Consider the following 20,433-nt stretch of genomic DNA (forward strand, 5'->3'; position numbering starts at 1 on the left):
ATAATGAGCACTTGCAATTGATGGCAATCAATATGCTCTAATTGTGGAGATTGGGTGTGAAAAAAAGTGCACCCTCTCCATATTTGCAATAGGTGGCCAGATACGGATATCTCCACTAGAAAAAAGGATTTCCTGTTAGGGAACGTTGCAAAGTGTTTTCTGCGCTACTGCACATTTCCACCACACTTACTCCTGTGGATTGACTGCATGATAGACAATCCATAGGACCATAGACAGACTAGATGTTTGTGACTCACTAAAAAGTAAAAAATTTAAGCAATTCCTTAGAGGAAATCTACTAATACTAGTTTTCTGACTTTAAAATTGGTTATCAAATTGTGTACAACCAGCCCAATATACTTAATTGTTCTTTTTCCTAATTCAGGATGCTGCGGAATAACAAGATAGGCTGCGTGCACAATGATAGCTTCACTGGGCTAAGGAACGTGCGGTTACTCTCCCTCTATGATAATCAGATCACCACTGTCGCCCCCGGAGCATTTGACACGTTGCAGTCACTCTCAACTTTGTAAGTCCCAATCTGCATGTTATGTAGTCTTCTTATTGAACATGTGTTTATAGCTGCTATCTGTCTGATCCAAAATACCCTCTGCTACATGGAGTGTCCCTTTGTATGTTTACAAGTACTTCATATTTGATCCAAAATAGCATTGGGCAGAAACATTAACATCATACATTCATGGATATTGATATCAGTAGAACGGCCGCATAAGAAAATGCCCACCACATCTGCGCAGACAAACTATTTTGAAGGAATAGGGGTCAATTTTCTTCTGAAATCTAGTGTCTTGTATTGTTAGAAGCTTCTATTTAGCCTACAACCCGTCATTGACCTCCATTGTTTGCTTTATATATAATATGCTTTGTATTTATATATTTATTTATATATTTATATCTATATATTTTGAAGACTTAACACTGTAAAGATGAGTAACAGTGCATATTGTTGGAAGAAAATGTATGGAAATGTGACAGCCTAAACCTTCGTTAACAGACAGAAAAACACTGTCAAACATGCTCTAGGTTTTTGACACACCTATGAATATGGTGAGGATTGCACAGGGTTTGTAGATCTCCTAAACTGTTGTCCCATTCTGCTTACTTGAATTTGCTCTGCGTATTGGTTGTCTTGCAACCAGATGGGACTCAAACAAGCAGCCTATGGAACCAGACCGAGTACTGGTGACAGCTGCATTATAAATAACGCTCAATATCAATAAACTGTACACTACTTCAACAAATGTTCTAACCATTAAAATGGCTGGTTGGGTTAACATACCAACTGAATACTACATGCCATCCACGGTTATACATTTTTGGCATGGTGAGGCTGGTTCTGTATTAATACCCGCTAAGCTGCTAAATTGAACTATAATAATTCTGTAACCAAACTGTTATTTTGCCATATTCCAAGAATGATGGTTTTAACCCAGGAATAATAACTGTTGTGGTGTCCTTGTCTGGGCTGTGGTGGTCATATCCAGGCTGATGTGTCCAATGGTTCCCGCCATGTTTGTTTAGGAATCTGTTGGCTAACCCCTTCAACTGCAACTGCCAGCTCGCCTGGCTGGGAGAGTGGCTGAGAAAGAGGAAGATTGTGACCGGGAATCCTCGTTGCCAAAACCCTGACTTCCTGAGACAGATCCCTCTTCAAGACGTAGCTTTCCCCGACTTCAGGTGTGAGGAAGGTAACCCACAGCATACTGCCATTTACCTTAATTTTAAAATGTTATATTTCCTAAGTTATAAGCTAAACTAGGGAATTGTTCACGTGTATAGCTGTGGAGCGGCCAGATGATCACATGTGGAGCTTTACATCCAGCTGAGTAGACAAATAAAAATACGAGAAGTTTTATCACTTTATGGTGGTGTGTTTGCAAAACACATCTTTCTGTCTCGGACTTTGACAGGGGGTTTTGGAAATAGAAAGACTTGTCATTTTCTTCACAAGACATTTTTCTGGCAATAAACACAGCTGTAGTATATTGTCAGCATTTCAGGTTTTAATTTATTTTTACTTATAGCTTATGTTTGTGAGAAGGAAGGGACAGAGTTAGTCTTAGCAGTAAAACGAGGTAGGAAACAGTGCCCATACATTGATAGCTAATGGTAATAAGATTAATATTAGTAGAGGTTCCCTTACACAATAGCAGGACTCTTTATTACCCTTAGTCTATGCCCAAATGAAGCCCATTAATAGGGAGCTAGAAATGTTAATTTAGATCCAATATACTTTAAACCACCATAGATAAGTCTGACCTGCCTCTAAAGGCAGGTGACTTCACAGTGCCAGCTGCATGGAAATGACACTACATCAGTGCTTCTAGAATTATGTAGAATTCAGGACTTTCCCTTGAAAGACAGACAGACTAGTGCTCAAAGTTAATGGTCCATTGGCCTTGTCCTCGCTGGCTCTCCACCTGCCCCCACACACCTTGTCATTTTAAGCCTGTAGTTTTCCACTCTTGGCGACTCTGTCACCGTTAAAGGCCCCTCATAACTTTAGAAGTTGTACTTCCCCTCCCTCCACCCCGTATTCTGGGTGGATATAAACTCCAGGTTCAGGATATTTTCGCTAAAGGCAGTTGATCAAGTATCAGATGCAATGTGGCTGAAAGGGAAGCATAGCTTGAGTGACAAATACGTCACGTGGGAATATGATCACCAAGATCATGGTGGTAGTCATGAGAATATTTCTTATTCCAAGAAACATTCTTGTATTGCGGATCTCAGTAAATGAAAACATTCATTGACAAGATCCTTCTCGCTCCTGTGCGTGCAGGTGCAGAAAAGCTGTGCTTTTGATATGCATTTTGGTTTGGTGGTGTTTGCATGGAGACACTGTTTTAGTAGTGAGAGAAACTGTGTTCAACACAATTCATCAATTCTATTTCCATGTTTCGTTTTAAACAATAGAGAATTATAGACGAACCAGAAAAATACAACCGATAACTGGAGTACACGGTCTATTATGGGTAAATGCCTATAGCTAAAACATAAGGCACACTCAAGCAATGCAACAGAAGACATTAGTTCACTCACCGCACATTCCCTTGCACTGCACTAGAGCTTATCCAACTTGGAATGCAGAGTATTCCTTCTGTTCTATTTCCACATATCTGTGTGGTACCAGTGATGCCATTTTAAGGCCCAGATGTAGCAGAAACTTAAGAAAACCACTCATATCTGTTTCCAGATGTCGGTAAGTTATCATCCCATGGCATACGCTCAGTCAATTTGTGCTTCGCCTCCATCTGGTGGCAGCAGTGCTGGTTCCTCAATCTGCATCTGCTCCTGATGTACAGGAGCAGGTTATTATTTGTGAACCAATAACCAAGGTCCCCGTTAAACACGATCCAGCAACTAATGGGAGTTACCTGCCAACTAGGGGTTACAAGATCCACAGGAACACACAAATATGTCATTATATACCTAGAAATGCAGCTGGATGAAATACTGGGAAAGAAATTAGGAATTGCCATAAGAATCAGGACCAAATTACTTAGAATGCCCATGACATGAGATTAAGGGGCCTCCTCTTACCACTGAACCTATATGGATTCACAGACTGTGAGGCACCAGTGACTAGGTAGAACTATTTCACTGCAAGAGGGAAAAGAGTGGAAGAACACAATAAAAGATTGGTAGGACACAGCCTGTTTATGTAGTTAGCAGAGAGGAGTACTTTCAAAAGCCATTTGAAGAGCACATTTTACAATTGTAGATTCTAACAGAGTCCATTATTGATATTACCTCACTGCCATGATTTGTCGTCCTTCATTTTACCAGACTTGTGTCCTTGATTAATACACATTCAAGGTGTAGAATGCCGACCGTATTAAGGAAACAGCAAAAAAGAGGAAACAAATTAATAGCTTCATACAGAGGGCTGGAATTACAAGTGTAATAAACCCCTGATGAAGTGGAGAGGGTATGGAAGAGTGTAAATTATGGATTGTAAACCTCCCCCAATAAGATTAATGATAAACAAATATTGCTAAGTGATACACATTGAAAGGAAGCAGTTGAAACCAGTGCATTTTAAAGGAGCAAACAGGCAAACCATCTTGTCTCAAAGTTGCAGTACATAATGTCTTGATTCTAGTTTTCCAGCTTGAGGACAGAATATACAGGCATGAAGATGCATGATAGAGCGGCCCTTACAGATGGGACACATCATTTTATTTAGTTATTGCTGTCCTTTCTTTAATAGGTCTTGAGGAGATGAGCTGCGTCCCCAGGCCTCAGTGCCCCCAGGAGTGCACGTGTTTGGACACCGTTGTCCGTTGCAGCAACAAGCATCTCCTGGACCTTCCAAAAGGGATTCCGAAGAACGTCACTGAACTGTGAGTAATCCAGGGCCCTGGTAATGACAGCCTTTGAAAGAGCAAAAGTAGGTTGGCCATGGTGCTGCAATTCAGCCCTTTTTACATATTTGCCACATTGTGGGGTCCTATATTTACAAATGGCTACCTCTGTACTCCGGATTCTCGAGCGCCCATCTAAGTTCATTCCAAAAGTGTGACTCAGATTGGATAAAAAATACATTAAAATAAAAAACTCACATAAAATTCATGTTTTTGGATAAAAACGGTAAGTACATTTACTACATAAATGTTATCATAAACCACAAGGGTCAACGATGTGATTCTGTCTACCATGCACTAAGAAGGCAGACATTTCTATGTTAATGATGCACCTGATTCACAAAACAACGAATACATCTATGCAACATCTGATTTTTGAATGATGTTTCCACATTTCACTGGATTTACAGTACTCAAAAGAATGCACATCAGCAACCTGTTTAAACTGTTAATTTCCATCTTGCTTCTATAGCCTCACACTTACCCCTTTGGATTGTCTTCACTACAGACAATCTGCAATTGTAAGAAGTGAGGAAATAAGCATTTGAACATTAAACATTTGTGTTCAATATGGAAAATATCTTCCCGTGATGGGGAGAAAAGCCTCCCCCTGCATTACCTGTTAATATTGGGATGTTTGGTCTACTTTCATAGACTATTTGCACACATCGTCCAACCATACATAAGCAATTAAGATGGAGAAAAAATGTTAGATGAGATATGCATTTAAGATTATTACTGTGTACTCCACATTCCTAATGGCTGCCCTCCAGCCCAGCTACTAAATATGGCCAAATCCCGTCCCAACTTTAAACTTGCAGACTGTAGAGAGTCATACTGATTTACTGCTGGAGAAAGTAAGGTTTAAACTAGAAAATGTGTCAGCTCCTGAGTCTGTGAATCAGGAGTTTGGAATTCCAGTACTAAATCCAAATGTATGATGTAAATGTAATATAAGACCACAAAAGGTTTGATGAATGAGGTCCATAGAGTGCATTTTCTCTGAAATCATCTAGATGCTAATGAGGCCGACAGAGTGCCAGGGACTCACTTCATAGGAAAGGTGTGGTTTTGGAATATAAGAGGGGAATATCGATGTCACACAATATCATGACCAGAATATTAAGGACAAGATGTTTATATACATTTTCTATTCCTAAATTCACATATACATTCCTTGATGATATATATATATATATATCTCCAAAGTATGTAGATGTGGAATTAAGAATAGTAAATCTACACCTCTCTCTGTGCACTTACTTTAATGATATTTGACTGCTCAATAATCTGCTCACAACATTGCGTGACCTCAATATTCCCTGCTCAAATTTTCATACTACAATCAAAGGAAACAGAACTTTACCCCATTCCCTTTTATAGACTCTCCTCGAAATGTATACACATAAATGCACAATGTGGAATATCAAAGCTCTTTAGAATTTATGTTGTGCCTTTGACAGGAAGTATGATGTATGAACTGAAGTAATATCTATGTGTGGTCACTTTTTATTGTGCCTGGTTAAATAAAGAAATGCAATACTATAGCTAGTATGCCTTTGAACTGGGGTTCATTTCATTTTAAGCATGTAATGGCTATTTCCTTGAGGGCGAGTGGAGTTATCAATATGTGTGTGTGTGTATATATATATATATATATATATGTACCAATCACTGCATGTGGCACCACGAGGGACTACGTTAACCACCATGCAGTTCACCCAGAGCTACCAGCAATCAGCACACACCTGCAGCTGGGAGGAGGAGTCATGGAACTGCTTCACAGGGAGTGGTGACCAATCCAAACCCAGGAATATGCAGCATTCTGTGAGACCGGCACTGTTGACGGCCACACTTGGCCAGAAACGCGTCTGCCTGTAATCTACAGCGTTTCACGGACTTGGAAGGACTGTGTGTTTGCTTTGTTGAATAAATCCTTTGTCTGACCCGGAGCATGTGTCCCGCTTGCTTTGTAACAAGGTGAGCATTGGAGGTGGATATATATATATATATATATGTATGTATATATATATATATTTATATATGCATATACGTATATGTGTATATATACATATATACACACATAAATGTATATATATATTTTTACCCCATGTGCCCTAAGTATGCCACTTATAATATGAAATATAAATATGGCTGTTTACCATGGTTGCCTTTATTAAAAATCCACTCTATGACACTTGCAGCCGTCATATGCCCTTCCCACAGAGCGCTGTCTTTGTGACCCGGATTGCAAGCTTAATAGCCATGCATTTCACTTGTTTCATAGTAACGGACCATAGGAAGAAAAGGAGTTGAGCCACACTGACTTGAGCATGTAAAGTGGGCACCCGGGCAATAATAGGCTTCTGCTTTCTCTACCTCTATAATTTGTTTCATCTTCCTCCACTTCATTAATGTTTCCTCTTTTTCCTCATCTGCTGCCATAGATTGATTTTAAAACATGTTTGCTACATGACTGAAAATCTACCAGTCTCTTTTCTTGCCTCAAATCCGAATGTATCAATGTTGGTATAGTTAATTATCAGTACAAACATGATTAAGGGCCAAAGACAGTAATATTGGGGTAGACAAAACATTTGTACAGAATATGAAATAGGAGAAATCCACCCAATTTAAAATTCCACTGCAGAGCAAAATTTGTGAACAAAGAACACTCAAATTCCTTCTGAGGCGCATTCAAGAAACAGGCAGGTTTCACTGCTCAATCAGTGTTTGTGATTATTTCTGACAAAAGGATTTCCCAAAACACCTGAACCACCCAGGAACGAGACTATTCATGTGGATCGTGGGTTCTCACAGGACCTCATTTTACTGCTGAGAACCACACTAACTGCCTGGAGCTGCATGGATTGGTCAGTTCATTGGTCAGGCATTTTTCCTTCATGGTAGGCATGATCTACGTTTCTGAAATTATTTGGAATTTGTTGACGCATATACTGGGAATAAAAAAATCTATTTTTTCCAGCTCTGCTGTGGCATTCGAGTATCAGACCGGTCGGCCCTCTGCCCTCCTTTTAATAGCTCCATGCATCTACAACTTAATATCAGCTATTTCCTGCATCTGGATTTCCAAATGTGCATTGATGGTATTTTGTGGTGCATCAGTAGTTGGGGTAGTGAGCTGACCTGTACTGTTCCTTTCTCTCTGGACTGAGATATACCTGCCTGAGGACAGCAAAAGCTGAAAGATGTCATGCTTGATGGCCTAGAAACTGCGACAGCACCAAGATATGCAGATATGTGCAGAATGGACTTCACTTACACTCAGGTCACTCCTTGTTAGCTGGGGTGCAGGGGCGGTGCTCCACACCATGCCCAAATGTTGTTCAAACTAAACTTTTAGTTGGACCAATAAAGGCTCTCATGTAGTTTATAATCCAGAAACATTAGGCCTGTTCTAACCTAACCACAAATATAAACACATCCATGGTTAGATAGTTTTTCTTTCCAGATAGAACTGTGACATCATTAGAAACAATGAGTTATCTCAGGCCTCCCCCAAGAAACTGCAGACCATGCCGAAGATGTAAACGGATTACACCTTTCTAATCAACCTGCCGTAGTTTCCAAAGTCCCTTAAGTCTCTGAAGTTCTTTAAGCTTCTGAAGTCCCTTAAAACTCTGTATAACAGGGTATTGTGAGCAGAAATAGACAGAGCGAATAGATCCTAAGCATTTGATTGGCTGGTTTGTGTGACCCGCCTGTAGATTCGCAGCAGATAACGTTAAACTGCTACTAGTTCGTACATTTGAAAGAATCACTGGTTTTGTCTTTGGAGACTTACTATTCAAGGTTGGTTCTTTAAATCCTTAATGTAGAACATTACATGGGTAACTGAAATATTTCAGGTTCTGCATTTCTTCCAGTTCACATGCTGATGCCTCTCTGGGATCATTGCTTTAGGAGACGACTGATGCTAGTGTTATCACTACTCCTTTGTACGGTGCATTTATTTTATCTTCTTTCCTTTCACTCTTCCAAACAACCATTCCCCATTCCTGCCTCTGAATTTACCCCATCCGGCACTGATTGTTCTGAAGAGGGTTTACTCATATAGTCATACAGTACCATTTATGACTTTCTTTATATCTATATCTATATCTATATCTATATCTATAATATATATATATATATATATATCTATATCTATATATATATATATATATATATATATATATATATATATATATATATATATATATATATATATATATATATATGCACCACAGCCGTGCTTTCAATACCTTACTACCAAAGCGCGGCAGTCACGGACACAAACAGAGTTTCAGTGCAGCAGACGTGGGTTGTATTCAGCAAAAAATGGTCTCCGGCAAGAGAAACACTTGACGCGTTTCGGGATCTCTCCCTTCAAGGGATATATATATATATATCCCAACAACTCTCTCCTTAGAAAGAAACAAGCCGCACTCACAGCGGTGGTGTTCTTGTGAATTTTAATTGATTACAGCAACTGGCAGTCCTGACATGTTTCGGTCGCATCGACCTTTCTCAAAGGGAAGCCTTTAGACATGACCACGCACCATCAAGTCGATTGCTTAATTAAATCAGTTTTTTTGCCCCCTAGTGGGCGCCCCGATGGGCCGTTTCCTGAAGCATGCTGGTACATGTGGTGAGTAACTCAGTACAATTCTTACCCTCCAGTGGGTGATGTCGTAGTTTTAAGTGTTTGCTGTTTGTTTCGCTCGCCGCAGCTCTCTCGCATGCCTATTGTCGAGGCTGCTGGAGTCCATACCCAAGTTAGTCTTCGGAGGCTACCTGCTGTCCATTACGCTTACGCAAGCTCCAAAAACGGTTCCGTTTCGGACAGTATCAGGCGCTCTTAGCTGGCGGTGCGTCGCTTCACGGCAGAACCAAGCCGTTACATATCCCAACAACTCTCTCCTTAGAAAGAAACAAGCCGCACTCACAGCGGTGGCGTTCTTGTGAATTTTAATTGATTACAGCAACTGGCAGTCCTGACATGTTTCGGTCGCATCGACCTTTCTCAAATGGAAGCCTTTAGACATCTGCTGACCACGCATCATCAAGTCGATTGCTTAATTAAATCAGTTTTTTGCCCCCTAGTGGGCGCCCCGATGGGCCGTTTCCTGAAAAATGCTGGTACTTGTGGTGAGTAACTCAGTACAATTCTAACCCTCCAGTGGGTGATGTCGTAGTTTTAAGTGTTTGCTGTTTGTTTCGCTCGCCGCAGCTCCCTCGCATGCCTATTGTCGAGGCTGCTGGAGTCCATACCCAAGATAGTCTTCGGAGGCTACCTGCTGTCCATTACGCTTACGCGAGCTCCAAAAACGGTTCAGTTTCGTACAGTATCAGGCGCTCTTAGCTGGCGGTGCATCGCTTCACGGCAGAACCAAGCCGTTACATATCCCAACAACTCTCTCCTTAGATATATATATATATATATGGAATGCACACGCTTCCAAGTCTACCATCCGGTCCGTATTCAGGTCTCCCCACACTGACCCTCAATTAACTATGGTGCCTGACGCGTTTCGATGCCTTGCGCATCTCTTCAGAGGCTTGCTGCATTACTCACACAGTGAAATCGGCCCTCCTTTTATTTTGTTTTCTGCACGCATGTGTTCATAGTTAACTCTAAGTGGGTGTGTGCCTTGAGTAGGCAAATTGAGTTGCATGCTGGGAATTTGAGTGCTGTCGTTTAGAAACTGAAGTTCCCAGGAGAAGCCGTTGTTTATATCTCCCCTAAGTGGATTTTCACTTTGAGTATCTATTAAAAGCTTTTTACGTTGTCCTCAATAGGATTCCGGACACTGTGGAGAGTTTCGTTAATCCTGACTTGTAGCGCTGTGAGGCCTTCGAACAGTTCAATGGCACAGCTTCTCTAAATAGGTTCGTAGAGACAGTGCTCCTCACACGACGAGGCCGCCGCTGGAAATAGGAATGAACAAATTGCCCGAAAGCTTTCGGGAGGGCACACGCTTCCAAGTCTACCATCCGGTCTGTATTCAGGTCTCCCCACACTGACCCTCAATTAACTATGGTGCCTGACGCGTTTCGATGCCTTGCGCATCTCTTCAGAGGCTCAGCACAGCAAGCCCAAACTCCTGAATAACTTACCTGCTGATTCCGGACCTTACTTAAAGGATATAATTTGTGAAAGTGGCGAGATGCAGCACACCTACTTAAGGGAGATTTATACTCGCTTTGGACTAAATGTTCCACAATGCTTCGTGAAAAGGACATGTGATGATCGCGGCCCACTAGGGGGCCAGAAGTGTAATTAATGCAGCAAATTTCATTTAAAAGCGAGTCTGTGCTGTTATTTTGTGTGAAAGCCCAAAAGAAGAGGATGATTTCCTCGAAAACAAGCTCTCGGGCAACTTTGGTAAACCATATATATATGTATGTATATATATATATAAATATATATATATATATATATATATATATATATATATATATATATATATATATATATATATATATATATGTGTAAAAGAAAAGTTGGTAATCCAGCTCAAAATACAACTTTGATGTGTAAATCCTTCCCTCCCCTGTAAGCTTGGAGCCATGATAGGCCTTTGCGCTCAATTCCCAGTGTCCAATATGGTGCTCCCATTCCTCTGGAACCGTAGACCCTCCCAGGCGATGTAAAGTATTGAACATACTACTGACGTAGATGTGGTCTAAAGGAATTGGTTACCCACCGTAATTATTTAATGGCACAGCCACCACACACACCTAAAATGTCATCCTAAATAAAAACATCCCATGTATTTAGGAAACCTCAAATAGATAACAGCATGAAATTTGAACACTCACTAGGAAATTGTGCTATTTGGACTTGTGACAGCCTGTAAAAATACTACAACAAATACATTTTTGGCAAAACTGTAATATAGAATTAAACATGAATTTATTGCACTTCATAGGTTTTTTAAAATAAATACATTAAATTACTTTACAATACACAAAACATGATTACACAGAATACAATATGTTACACAATGAATTAAAAATTGTTCTTGAGAACAAGAGTCGACGCGGCGTTTCGGTTAAAAAACCTTCTTCAGGACAGTTTCTCAAAAGATATCTATATATCACTCAGGTTTTCCTTCTGAGGTCATATACTAAATGGTGTCCTGATTTGGGTACACATTAGAGGCAACAAATACCTCGCTTGATCAGACTGGGTGTACTTGTGATTGATAATATCTTGTTATCAAATCTTTTAATTCAGCACTGTGTCGGAGGGGCCACCGGTTAGATTTGTATTGCTGTCCTGATTCGAGTGTAAGGACTTGGTTAGTCGCTGTAGCCGCGTGCTGGATATGCTTCATCAGCTAGTTCTAGTTACGGGGTAATCCTCCCGATATCTAGAGCATCCGAATTAAAATAGTCGGCCTCCCTGCTCCTCCGATCACAGCGTCCCGGGGTTCTATCTGTCACAGTGGTAGATCCTAGGGACACTTCTGTTTTTCTGACCTTACTCCCCTGGTCCCAGACCTTTAAAATTAGGGGGCCTCCTTGATTTTCTTTGTTAAGTATTGAACGTATACTTTTAAACTCCTAAGGTCTGTACTATCAATCATTCTTAATTCTTTTTTTTATATAAATATTTTTACTTGCATTTTCAACCAATACAATAACTATAAGCATGTCTTATTTGGTCGCAGTCGTGCAATCGTTCTTAATTCTTGGCACAAATCAGCAAAAAGAATAATGGAATGAGTCTTCAAAGTGCACCTAGACAGTAGTTCAGTATTTGGAACTGTTAGGCATAAGCATCCCAAGCCTTTGTATGTTGCCTATATCACAATAATTTAACTCAGACAAATCCCATTACAGCCGCCCTCTCGTCCCCCAAATCCAACCACAATACAAAGCCAGACTTGACATCCAGGTGACTCCTGTAACCCATGAATACTCCGTTTATTGACAAACTATTGTGTCGTGAAGGTTTCTAGGTGCTGGCCATGTGCAGTTAGATGCTTCCCTCCTAGATTTGCGTACAGATCTAACATTTTAGTACATGGTTCCTAGAAACAAACTAGAGACATTCAATCTGTACACACTCCAATCTGCACTTCACAACTGTAAGTGCAGTTACTGTGGTGATTCCGTCAGTACATCGTTAATCGAAATCCTGTGCCAGGCAGACAAGCTTGGAATCCCTGCTTAGAAGCTTAGAAAATGGTGGAAGCAGGGGCCCTAGAGGTGCATCTAGCCTGCCCTTATTTTTCTTTCCTGTAAAATGGATGACATCACATTGTCAGCTTCTATGGCTCTGTTCCTCTGTAACTTTTGCATTACTATTAATATTTGTGCAGATCTGCATACTTTGCTGGTTCGCAGGGCGCCGTGAAGCCCCCGCTTTAGCAGCTACAGCGAGGGTGGGGCTCTTTATGGGCCTCTTCTGTCTGGAACTCGGCAGGCAAAAGCTCATCATTAGCGCTGAAATACAGCACCAATAGAAGAGCAAGCATGAGCAAGCAACAACAACAGGGTATATAGTACAGGAAATGAAAGAAGGACTATTGGAAGGAAAGGTGAAAAGAAGACGTATGGATGAATGAGTATGTGGAGGAATGAGTGGGTGAAAGGGTGAGTGAAAGATTGGTGGATGGACAGATGAAAGAATGGTTGGTTGGATGGATGAATGAGTATATGGATACATAGATGGACAGGTGAATGTATGATAGAGCAAAGGGATGGATGGATGAGTGAAGGCATAGCTTGATGGACAGGCGAAAAGATGGCAGAGCAGAGCAATGGATGGATGAGTGTGTGAAAAGAAGAGTGAATGGATAGTAGAGTGGATGAGTGAATGGTCGGATAGCAGAGTGAATGGATTGATGGATGAACGGCAGTGTGGATGGATGGTAGAATAGATGGCTGGTTGGATAGATGGAGGAGTTGATGAGTTAACGGATGGCAGAGTGGATGGACAGCAGGGTGGATGGATGGTAGACTGGATGGATGGATGGAGAGCAGAGTGGATGGCAGGATAGCAGAGTATATGGATGGACGGCAGAGTGAATGGATGAATGTCAGAATGAATGAATGGATAGATGGCAGAGTGAATTGATGGGTAGCAAAGTGAATGAATGCATCAGTGAGTAGATTGCAGAGTGAATGGATGTATGGATGGATTGAAGAGTTGATGAATTGATGGCAGAGTAGATGGATGAAGGATGGATGGATGGATGGACACCTGGATAGCAAAGTGGATGGATGTCAGAGTGAAGGCATGGGAGGCAGAATGCATGGATGGATAATGGCAGAGTAGGTTGATGCATGGCAGACTGGGTGAATGGGTGGTTGGATAGCAAAATAGATGAATTGATGGATGAATGGCAGAGTGGATGGATGGATGGACGGAATATTTTTAGTTCAAAGTGGGGGCAATTTTAATTTGCTGGTATATGTCACAGCACTGACCATGCCTCTTTCACCCCATAGGTATCTGGATGGGAACCAGTTCACCATGGTACCAGGACAGCTCTCCACATACAAATATCTGCAGCTTGTGTGAGTATACCATAGTAACACGTTTGGTAAAATGTATAACACAACCCACAGCCTCTGCTTCCTGTTCCCGTATGTTAATAAAGGTAGACAAAAGCAAATGTTTATGTTGGAAATAAGGAAGCAAGAATGTGGCCTCTCTAAAATCTCAGGCTGGTGTGGTCTTCTTGCAGCCTCTGTACAAATGTGAAAGTGATTGTTTGTAATAGAATTAAGTGAGAATGGCGTCCCATTATAAAGTCAGGCACAAAATACACCTCAACAAAATTGAGAGAACAAGAGCAGAGGCAGAAAGTGATATTTAAAAGCCACACTACCACGATATACACAAATCGTAAACCAACTAATAGGTCTGAGTTGCCCACGTCACTGATCTTCTGTCAACAGACCAGACAATTACAATACACTTAAAAAAACACAGATAGGCAACATAAACATTTCAAAATGCACAAATGCACAATAAATAATCAATCCGGACTCTTCAAATGGTGTTAAATATGATCCTTTAATGGAATCTTGGACCATATATGATGGAATAGTACACCCAGGGTGCAGCCAACGCTTTTCGCCCCGAATAGGACTTCCTCAGGGTAATCGTCAAATTGCTCCAATCTTATGTTGGTCTCGGAAGTACCTGGATCAATACTTCCAAACTTTCAAATTGGTGCGTATTTTATTCCATAAAGACAAGTATTCTTAACTGAGACCTTTCAGTTTGTCCCCCAACTCAGATGAGAAGTCCGTAGTAACTCAAAGCGCGACGTGTTAATTCTCCAATATCAGTAGAGCAATCCAAATTCTGAATTCTCGTGATTACTATGATAGGTGATGCACAATGGCTTATTCTTTCACCGTAGTCGTTACTTCATTTCTCTCCCATTAGTAACGCCGTTCCTCTCGACCCGCCGTCACTCGAATATGTATTTATTTTATTGTTGATTTTTATGACGCATGAAGTGAGCTGCAGGGTCAGCAGAGCGCAGTACATGGATGCATGAAATGTAGGCAACATGAAGACAGTGAGGCCAGGGGCCAGTGGAGAACTGTACATGTACATGGAGATTTATTTACAATGAGAACTTAGGGCAGTAAGTGCATCTAGATAAGGAAGAACACAGCAACAGCATCACCATGTGGTGACATGGAAAAGGGGAGGGACCCAGTCTAGAATGGGAGCAGACAAGCTGGGGTGGAAGATGTTTAGGCCTGTTCAACCCAGCAGAATCTGAGAGTGCCAGCACACTGTTAACAAGCATTGGCAAAGCCAGTAGGCCATGTCCATGAAAGTGCATTGGCGTAGAGTGTTGCGTAGTATAGTGGCATTGAATTCTTTGGTATACTATGCAGCATTGTAGAATGCAGTTGCATGGATTAGACTGATGCATAGTAGAGTGGAGTGGCGCAGAGTGGGGAGGCACAGAGTGGAGTGGCGTATAGTGGTTCAGAGTGGATTGGGGTAGAGTTGAGTGATGCAGAGGGCAGCGGGCCGAGTAGAATCGAGTGGCATAGAGTGCAATGGCGTAGAGTGCAGAGTAGAGTCAAGGGGGATAGAGGTCAGTGATGTAGAGTGGTGCAGAGTAGAGCATCATAGAGTGGTGCAGAGTAGAGTATAGTGCAATAGAGCACAGTGGCATAGAGTGCAGTGGCGTAGATAAGAGTAGCGTACAGTGTTGCAGTGCAGAGTAGAGTGGTGGAGAGTTTTGTGGTGGTGAGTGTAGTATTGCAGAGTAGAATGTCAGAGTGCAGTGGTGTAGAGTGTAGAGAGCAGTGGCGTAGATTACAGTGATGCAGAGTAGAGTGCAGTGGCATAGAGTGCAGTTGTGTAGAGTGCATTGGCGTAGAGTGCAGTGGTTAAGAGTATAGTGGTGTATAGTGCAGTACAGTGGCATAGAGAGGAGTGGCACAGAGTGGAATGGAGTGGCGTAGAGTGCAGTGTCGTAGAGTAGACTGTTTTAGAGCAGAGTGAAGTGGCGTAGAGTGGACTGGTGCAGGGTAGAGTGCAGTTGCGTAGAGTGGCATACAGTAATGCCATAGAGTGTAATGCCGTAGAGTAAAATGGTATAGAGTACAGTGGCATAGAGTAGATTAGAGTGGCATATAGTGGATTGGTGTAGAGCATAGGGGAATAGGGTTGAGTGTTACAGAGTAAAGGGCATTGGCATGGAGTGTATTGGTATAAAGTGCAGTGGCGTAAAGTGCAGTATTGCAGAGTGGTGTAGAGTACAGTGGCGTAGAGTGAAGTTGTGCAGAGTAGATTGGTTTTGCTTAGACTGGTGTGGTGTAGAGTGCAGTGGTAAAAAGTGCAGTAGTGCAGAGTAGAGTGGCAAAGAGTGCATTGGCATTGAGTAGGGTGATGCATGGTGGAATGGAGAGGCATAGCATGAAGGGGTATAGAGTGCAGTTGCATAGATTGGAGTGGTGCAGAGTGCAGTGGCCTGGAGTGGTGTAAAGTGGAGTGGTGCAGAGTAGACTGCAGAGGTGTGATGTGGTGCAGAGTAGAGCGGCGTGGCGTCGAACAGAGTATGCGTGGTATGGTAGCGCCCTGCCATTACAGAAAGCACATTTTCAATTCAAATAACCATTACATTTGCGCAGATATACAGTATTACTAATAAAACTATACATTTCACAAATGAAAATGTGTGGAAATTGCATCACCTAGTGTAATGATTTGTTTTGATCATATTAAAGTATTTCTTTCCAACACACTTCAGAAATAACTGAAAATGTGCTTCATTTGTGTTCCTAATTCTGATGTATTTTGAAACACTTACACAGTTCATTTAAATGTTCCCTTGTGCTAGAAAAAACCTCTTTCCTACCCCCTGTATCCAGCAAGATTGTCACATAAATCCTATCACTTTGAAGTCAGAGAAAGAAAAGTAAACAAGCATCATTGGAAGACAGCTCCTTGACATTTGACCTCAGTCTTTCAAGTCTCAGCAAATGTGACAAGATAAGAACAAAATGTAAAGGCCTGTTTACAGAATTCGAGTTGTGGAAGAATACAGTAAACACACTTTAGGGCACGGGAGGGATGAACATAACCTGGAGAACCATAAGTCAATAAAGCCAGAAAATAGAAAGACAGAAAATGTCAGTTGCAAACAACAAAGCCAATGGTAATCAACAGGAGGAATGTATTCCTAGGTCAACTTTCTTAAAGTCGCCAAGTTGTCTTTACCAAACAGCTGAGCTGTCTGGTAAGCTGTGACCTAAAAAGAGCCCTGCAGTATCCCAAAGAACTCTTCAAATGTCTACTCTATGAAGGGATGTACACTTTAGTGTTTTCCAGACTCAGACTGAATCATTATAAGCACCATCCAAGTTAGTGTATTCCAGACTCAGACTGAATCATTATAAGCACCATCCAAGTGACTCCCAACACCACTCCGTTGCAACCAAAGCATTCATAAATATTGCTCATTGCCTCTGGTGACTACTGGCTTTACAGCTTGCCATAAAATCTTTAAATGTCCATATTATACATTAAATATAATCTATCCACTGACATCTTTAAGAAAAAGGAAAGATGAAGAGATTGCAAAATGTGTTCTGTGTGTGTGTGTGTGTGTGTGTATGTCTTTTTCTGTGCTTCTGATCGCATATGGGTGGGTAGGTATGCATTTTGTTATGTGAATGGGTATGGGCTTGCATTGTAGTTGTACATTCATAACAAACAGTAGTATTTACTGCAGATCCTTGAAGAAAGCAATCCCTATGGTATGTACGGTTTTAATCTAGATATGAACAGGCAATTTCGGGATACCTTAATATTTTGGCCAAAATATTGAGTACCAAAATATCATGGAGGCATTTGTACATAGGTAAGTGTAGATTTGCTGTTCTTAATTCCACATCTAGGTACAGTAAAGATATATGGATATCGCCAAGGTACATATATGTGGAGTTATGACGAGAAAGTCTATAAATGCTTACCTGTCGATATTTCGGTCCTCAATATTTTGATAATGATATTAAGGTATCTCAGTATTATCTATGCAATATGCAGGGGCGATACTGAATGCATGATATCATTAGAATATTGTCTGCAATTCCTGAGTTTGCACAAGTGAGTTGAAAATCAAGTTGAGTAATATATGAAGCGTATACAGCACAGCCAGTGTGTCTTAAGGGATAGAATCAATAATGTGGAATACCGGTTTGCTGTGGCCCCTGAAGACCAAGGAGAGTAGTTAGTATTTTAAACGTATTCTATCACTAACCAGACCAACCATTGACTGTGTGAAGTGGGATAATTCCGTAAAAGACTGCAGAGAAATTGTGCAGTTAATTTAATGTCTTCAACAAGGTAAGAACAACATTGTGAAAGGTGACTAGCTTGTTAAAAACAGTTTAGTTGCTCATCACTAGAGATCTAATGTGGGGTTTAGAGGTCTGATAAGGGAGATCAGTGATTTTTTTTAAAAATCTGATTTTTACAATATAGATTCTAGATGAATTTCTCCAGAGATCCCTGCAGTGAGGAAGAGGTATATCAGGGGGATGTGTCTGGAAGGAGGACATGGTATGTGTGTACTTGAGTTATATAAAATTGAACATGTTGTTTGCTTCTTTTCAGAGATTTAAGCAACAATAGGATCAACTCTTTGAGCAACTCATCTTTCACCAACATGAGCCAACTCACAACACTGTAAGTTATTAAATCCGGCATGTGCTAAAGTTGTGAGTTATTGTTTACGTTTAGAAGGTGCACATGCATCACCAATAGTTAGGTGAGTGGATGTCTGAATATACCTACTCATAAAGATGCCACCAGTCTGGCATTAGAATACTCTAAGAAGTACCAGTTGATGACCTCGCTGCCGAGCCTGCATATGAAATAGGATCCCCAACTTTTCTTGATTTCTTCTCCCAACAGGAAGCCGCCAATTCCTCTTTAGAAAACGTCAGTGGTCATGTACACCCATAGGGCTGCCTAGTGTCGTTTGTCTATAGGGCCAATGTTTATCACAAGAATAAACATTAAATAAAGGATTTGATAGACCCTTTGGCTACTTATACAGGCTGAAGAAACTTCAATGCAGAGATCGTTCACCTTTTCTCTTGACTGGGGCTGAATGTTTTGATTTGTTCAGTATTCCGTCCATCAATTGTGTGTTTTTTCCTGTCTAGCCCTAAGTGTGCTGGGTATGCCCAGACGTGAGTTTTCCCGGCTGATAAGGGGTGAAACTCCAAAACCGGTCCTAGGATGCTTGTTTCCGGTCCAGGGAGGACCTGGCTTGGCAATTCGGGCTGGACTGCTCCCATGAGGCACTGGGTCAGACTGATTTGCATATGGCAAGGTCTAAACTGGGGTGGCATGGTGAGCAAACAAATGATAGATTTAACCCAGATCTCGTGACTGAGGTTGAATGTTTTGATTTGTTCTGCATTCCGTCCATCAATTGTGGGTCTTTTGCTTTCTCACCCTAAGTTCGCCGGGTATGCCCAGACGTGGGTCCTGGTCTCACTGTGCCTCTGGATTCAAGCTATCCTGGCTGATGAGGGGTGAAACCCCAAAACTGGTCCTAGGATGCTTGTTTCTGGTCCAAGGAGGAACTGGATTGGCAGTTCAGGCTGGACTGTTCCCATGAGGCACAGGGTCGATGCTGATTTGCATATGGCCAGGTCTATACTAGGGTGGCATGGTGAGCAAAAGAATGATGGATTTAACCCAAATCTCTTGACTGTGGTTGAATGTTTTGATTTGTTCTGTATTCTGTCCATCAATTGTGTGTCTTATACTTCACCCTTCCCCATCACCTTTCAGTTCATGCTTACATATTTGTAGCCTGGTGTCTGTACCTGGGTCTATTGTATAAATACACAGTACCATTCGCAGAAGTCATTGCTAATTTGCTCTTTTGTGTCTTTTCACACAACCGAGCAAGGCACTGTCAGAAGGTTAACAAATTCTCCTATTGGCTTCAATCGGATTAAGGAACTCAATAATGCCCGATTTATCAAACTTGTAATTATTTTCTGAGAATTGTTTTAATGTTGGCAAAGCGAAATTTAGTTGACATATGAACAAAAAGAGTCTGGTGCATGGCAGATAGGTTTTCTCATGCATTAACAAATAGTGCTTGTGCACCACGGCCCTTTCAAGCACTCTCCGAAGATGGCGAGCAAACCAGGCATTCATAGATATTCTCCGTTACTGATAAGTGCCACATACCCTCTCTTGAGTTCTCAAGTGTGGTGTGCTTGACTGCTCACAGACCTTTGGGAAGCAGTTACAGCTCATATATTGTATCAAATGACTTTCTTGTTAAGCTCCCATTCTGAGACACTAAAAAAAGTACCCAACTTTATAGAAACTGGACATTTCCACAGAGCCTTTTCTTCTTTTTTACCCTTTCAAAATATGAGTTCCTTATTAGCACACATTAAGGATACATCACTGTTTCTGTGCCTAATATATCGCCTCCTGACTTACGCCAATTCATTGATCACCGCACCTTTAGTTGTTGTATACACATTTCGACTAACCCCGGGCGGGTAACTCCGC

At 41.3% G+C, this 20,433-nt stretch overlaps 1 protein-coding gene across 1 annotated transcript in view; it reads left to right on the forward strand.

Annotated features, from left to right (window-relative positions):
* The window catches only part of SLIT1 (slit guidance ligand 1), an 899,254-nt gene that overhangs the window by 707,766 nt on the left and 171,055 nt on the right, over nucleotides 1–20,433 (forward strand). Inside the window, exons 19-23 of the mRNA XM_078643589.1 lie at nucleotides 386–529; nucleotides 1,543–1,709; nucleotides 4,235–4,367; nucleotides 13,854–13,922; nucleotides 18,502–18,573. Of these exons, the coding sequence (XP_078499715.1) occupies nucleotides 386–529; nucleotides 1,543–1,709; nucleotides 4,235–4,367; nucleotides 13,854–13,922; nucleotides 18,502–18,573 (585 nt within the window). The remainder of the gene's footprint in view (nucleotides 1–385; nucleotides 530–1,542; nucleotides 1,710–4,234; nucleotides 4,368–13,853; nucleotides 13,923–18,501; nucleotides 18,574–20,433) is intronic.

The sequence above is a fragment of the Lissotriton helveticus genome, chromosome 5_1 (assembly GCF_964261635.1).
Source record: "Lissotriton helveticus chromosome 5_1, aLisHel1.1, whole genome shotgun sequence".
In the NCBI taxonomy this organism is placed as follows: Eukaryota; Metazoa; Chordata; class Amphibia; order Caudata; family Salamandridae; genus Lissotriton; species Lissotriton helveticus.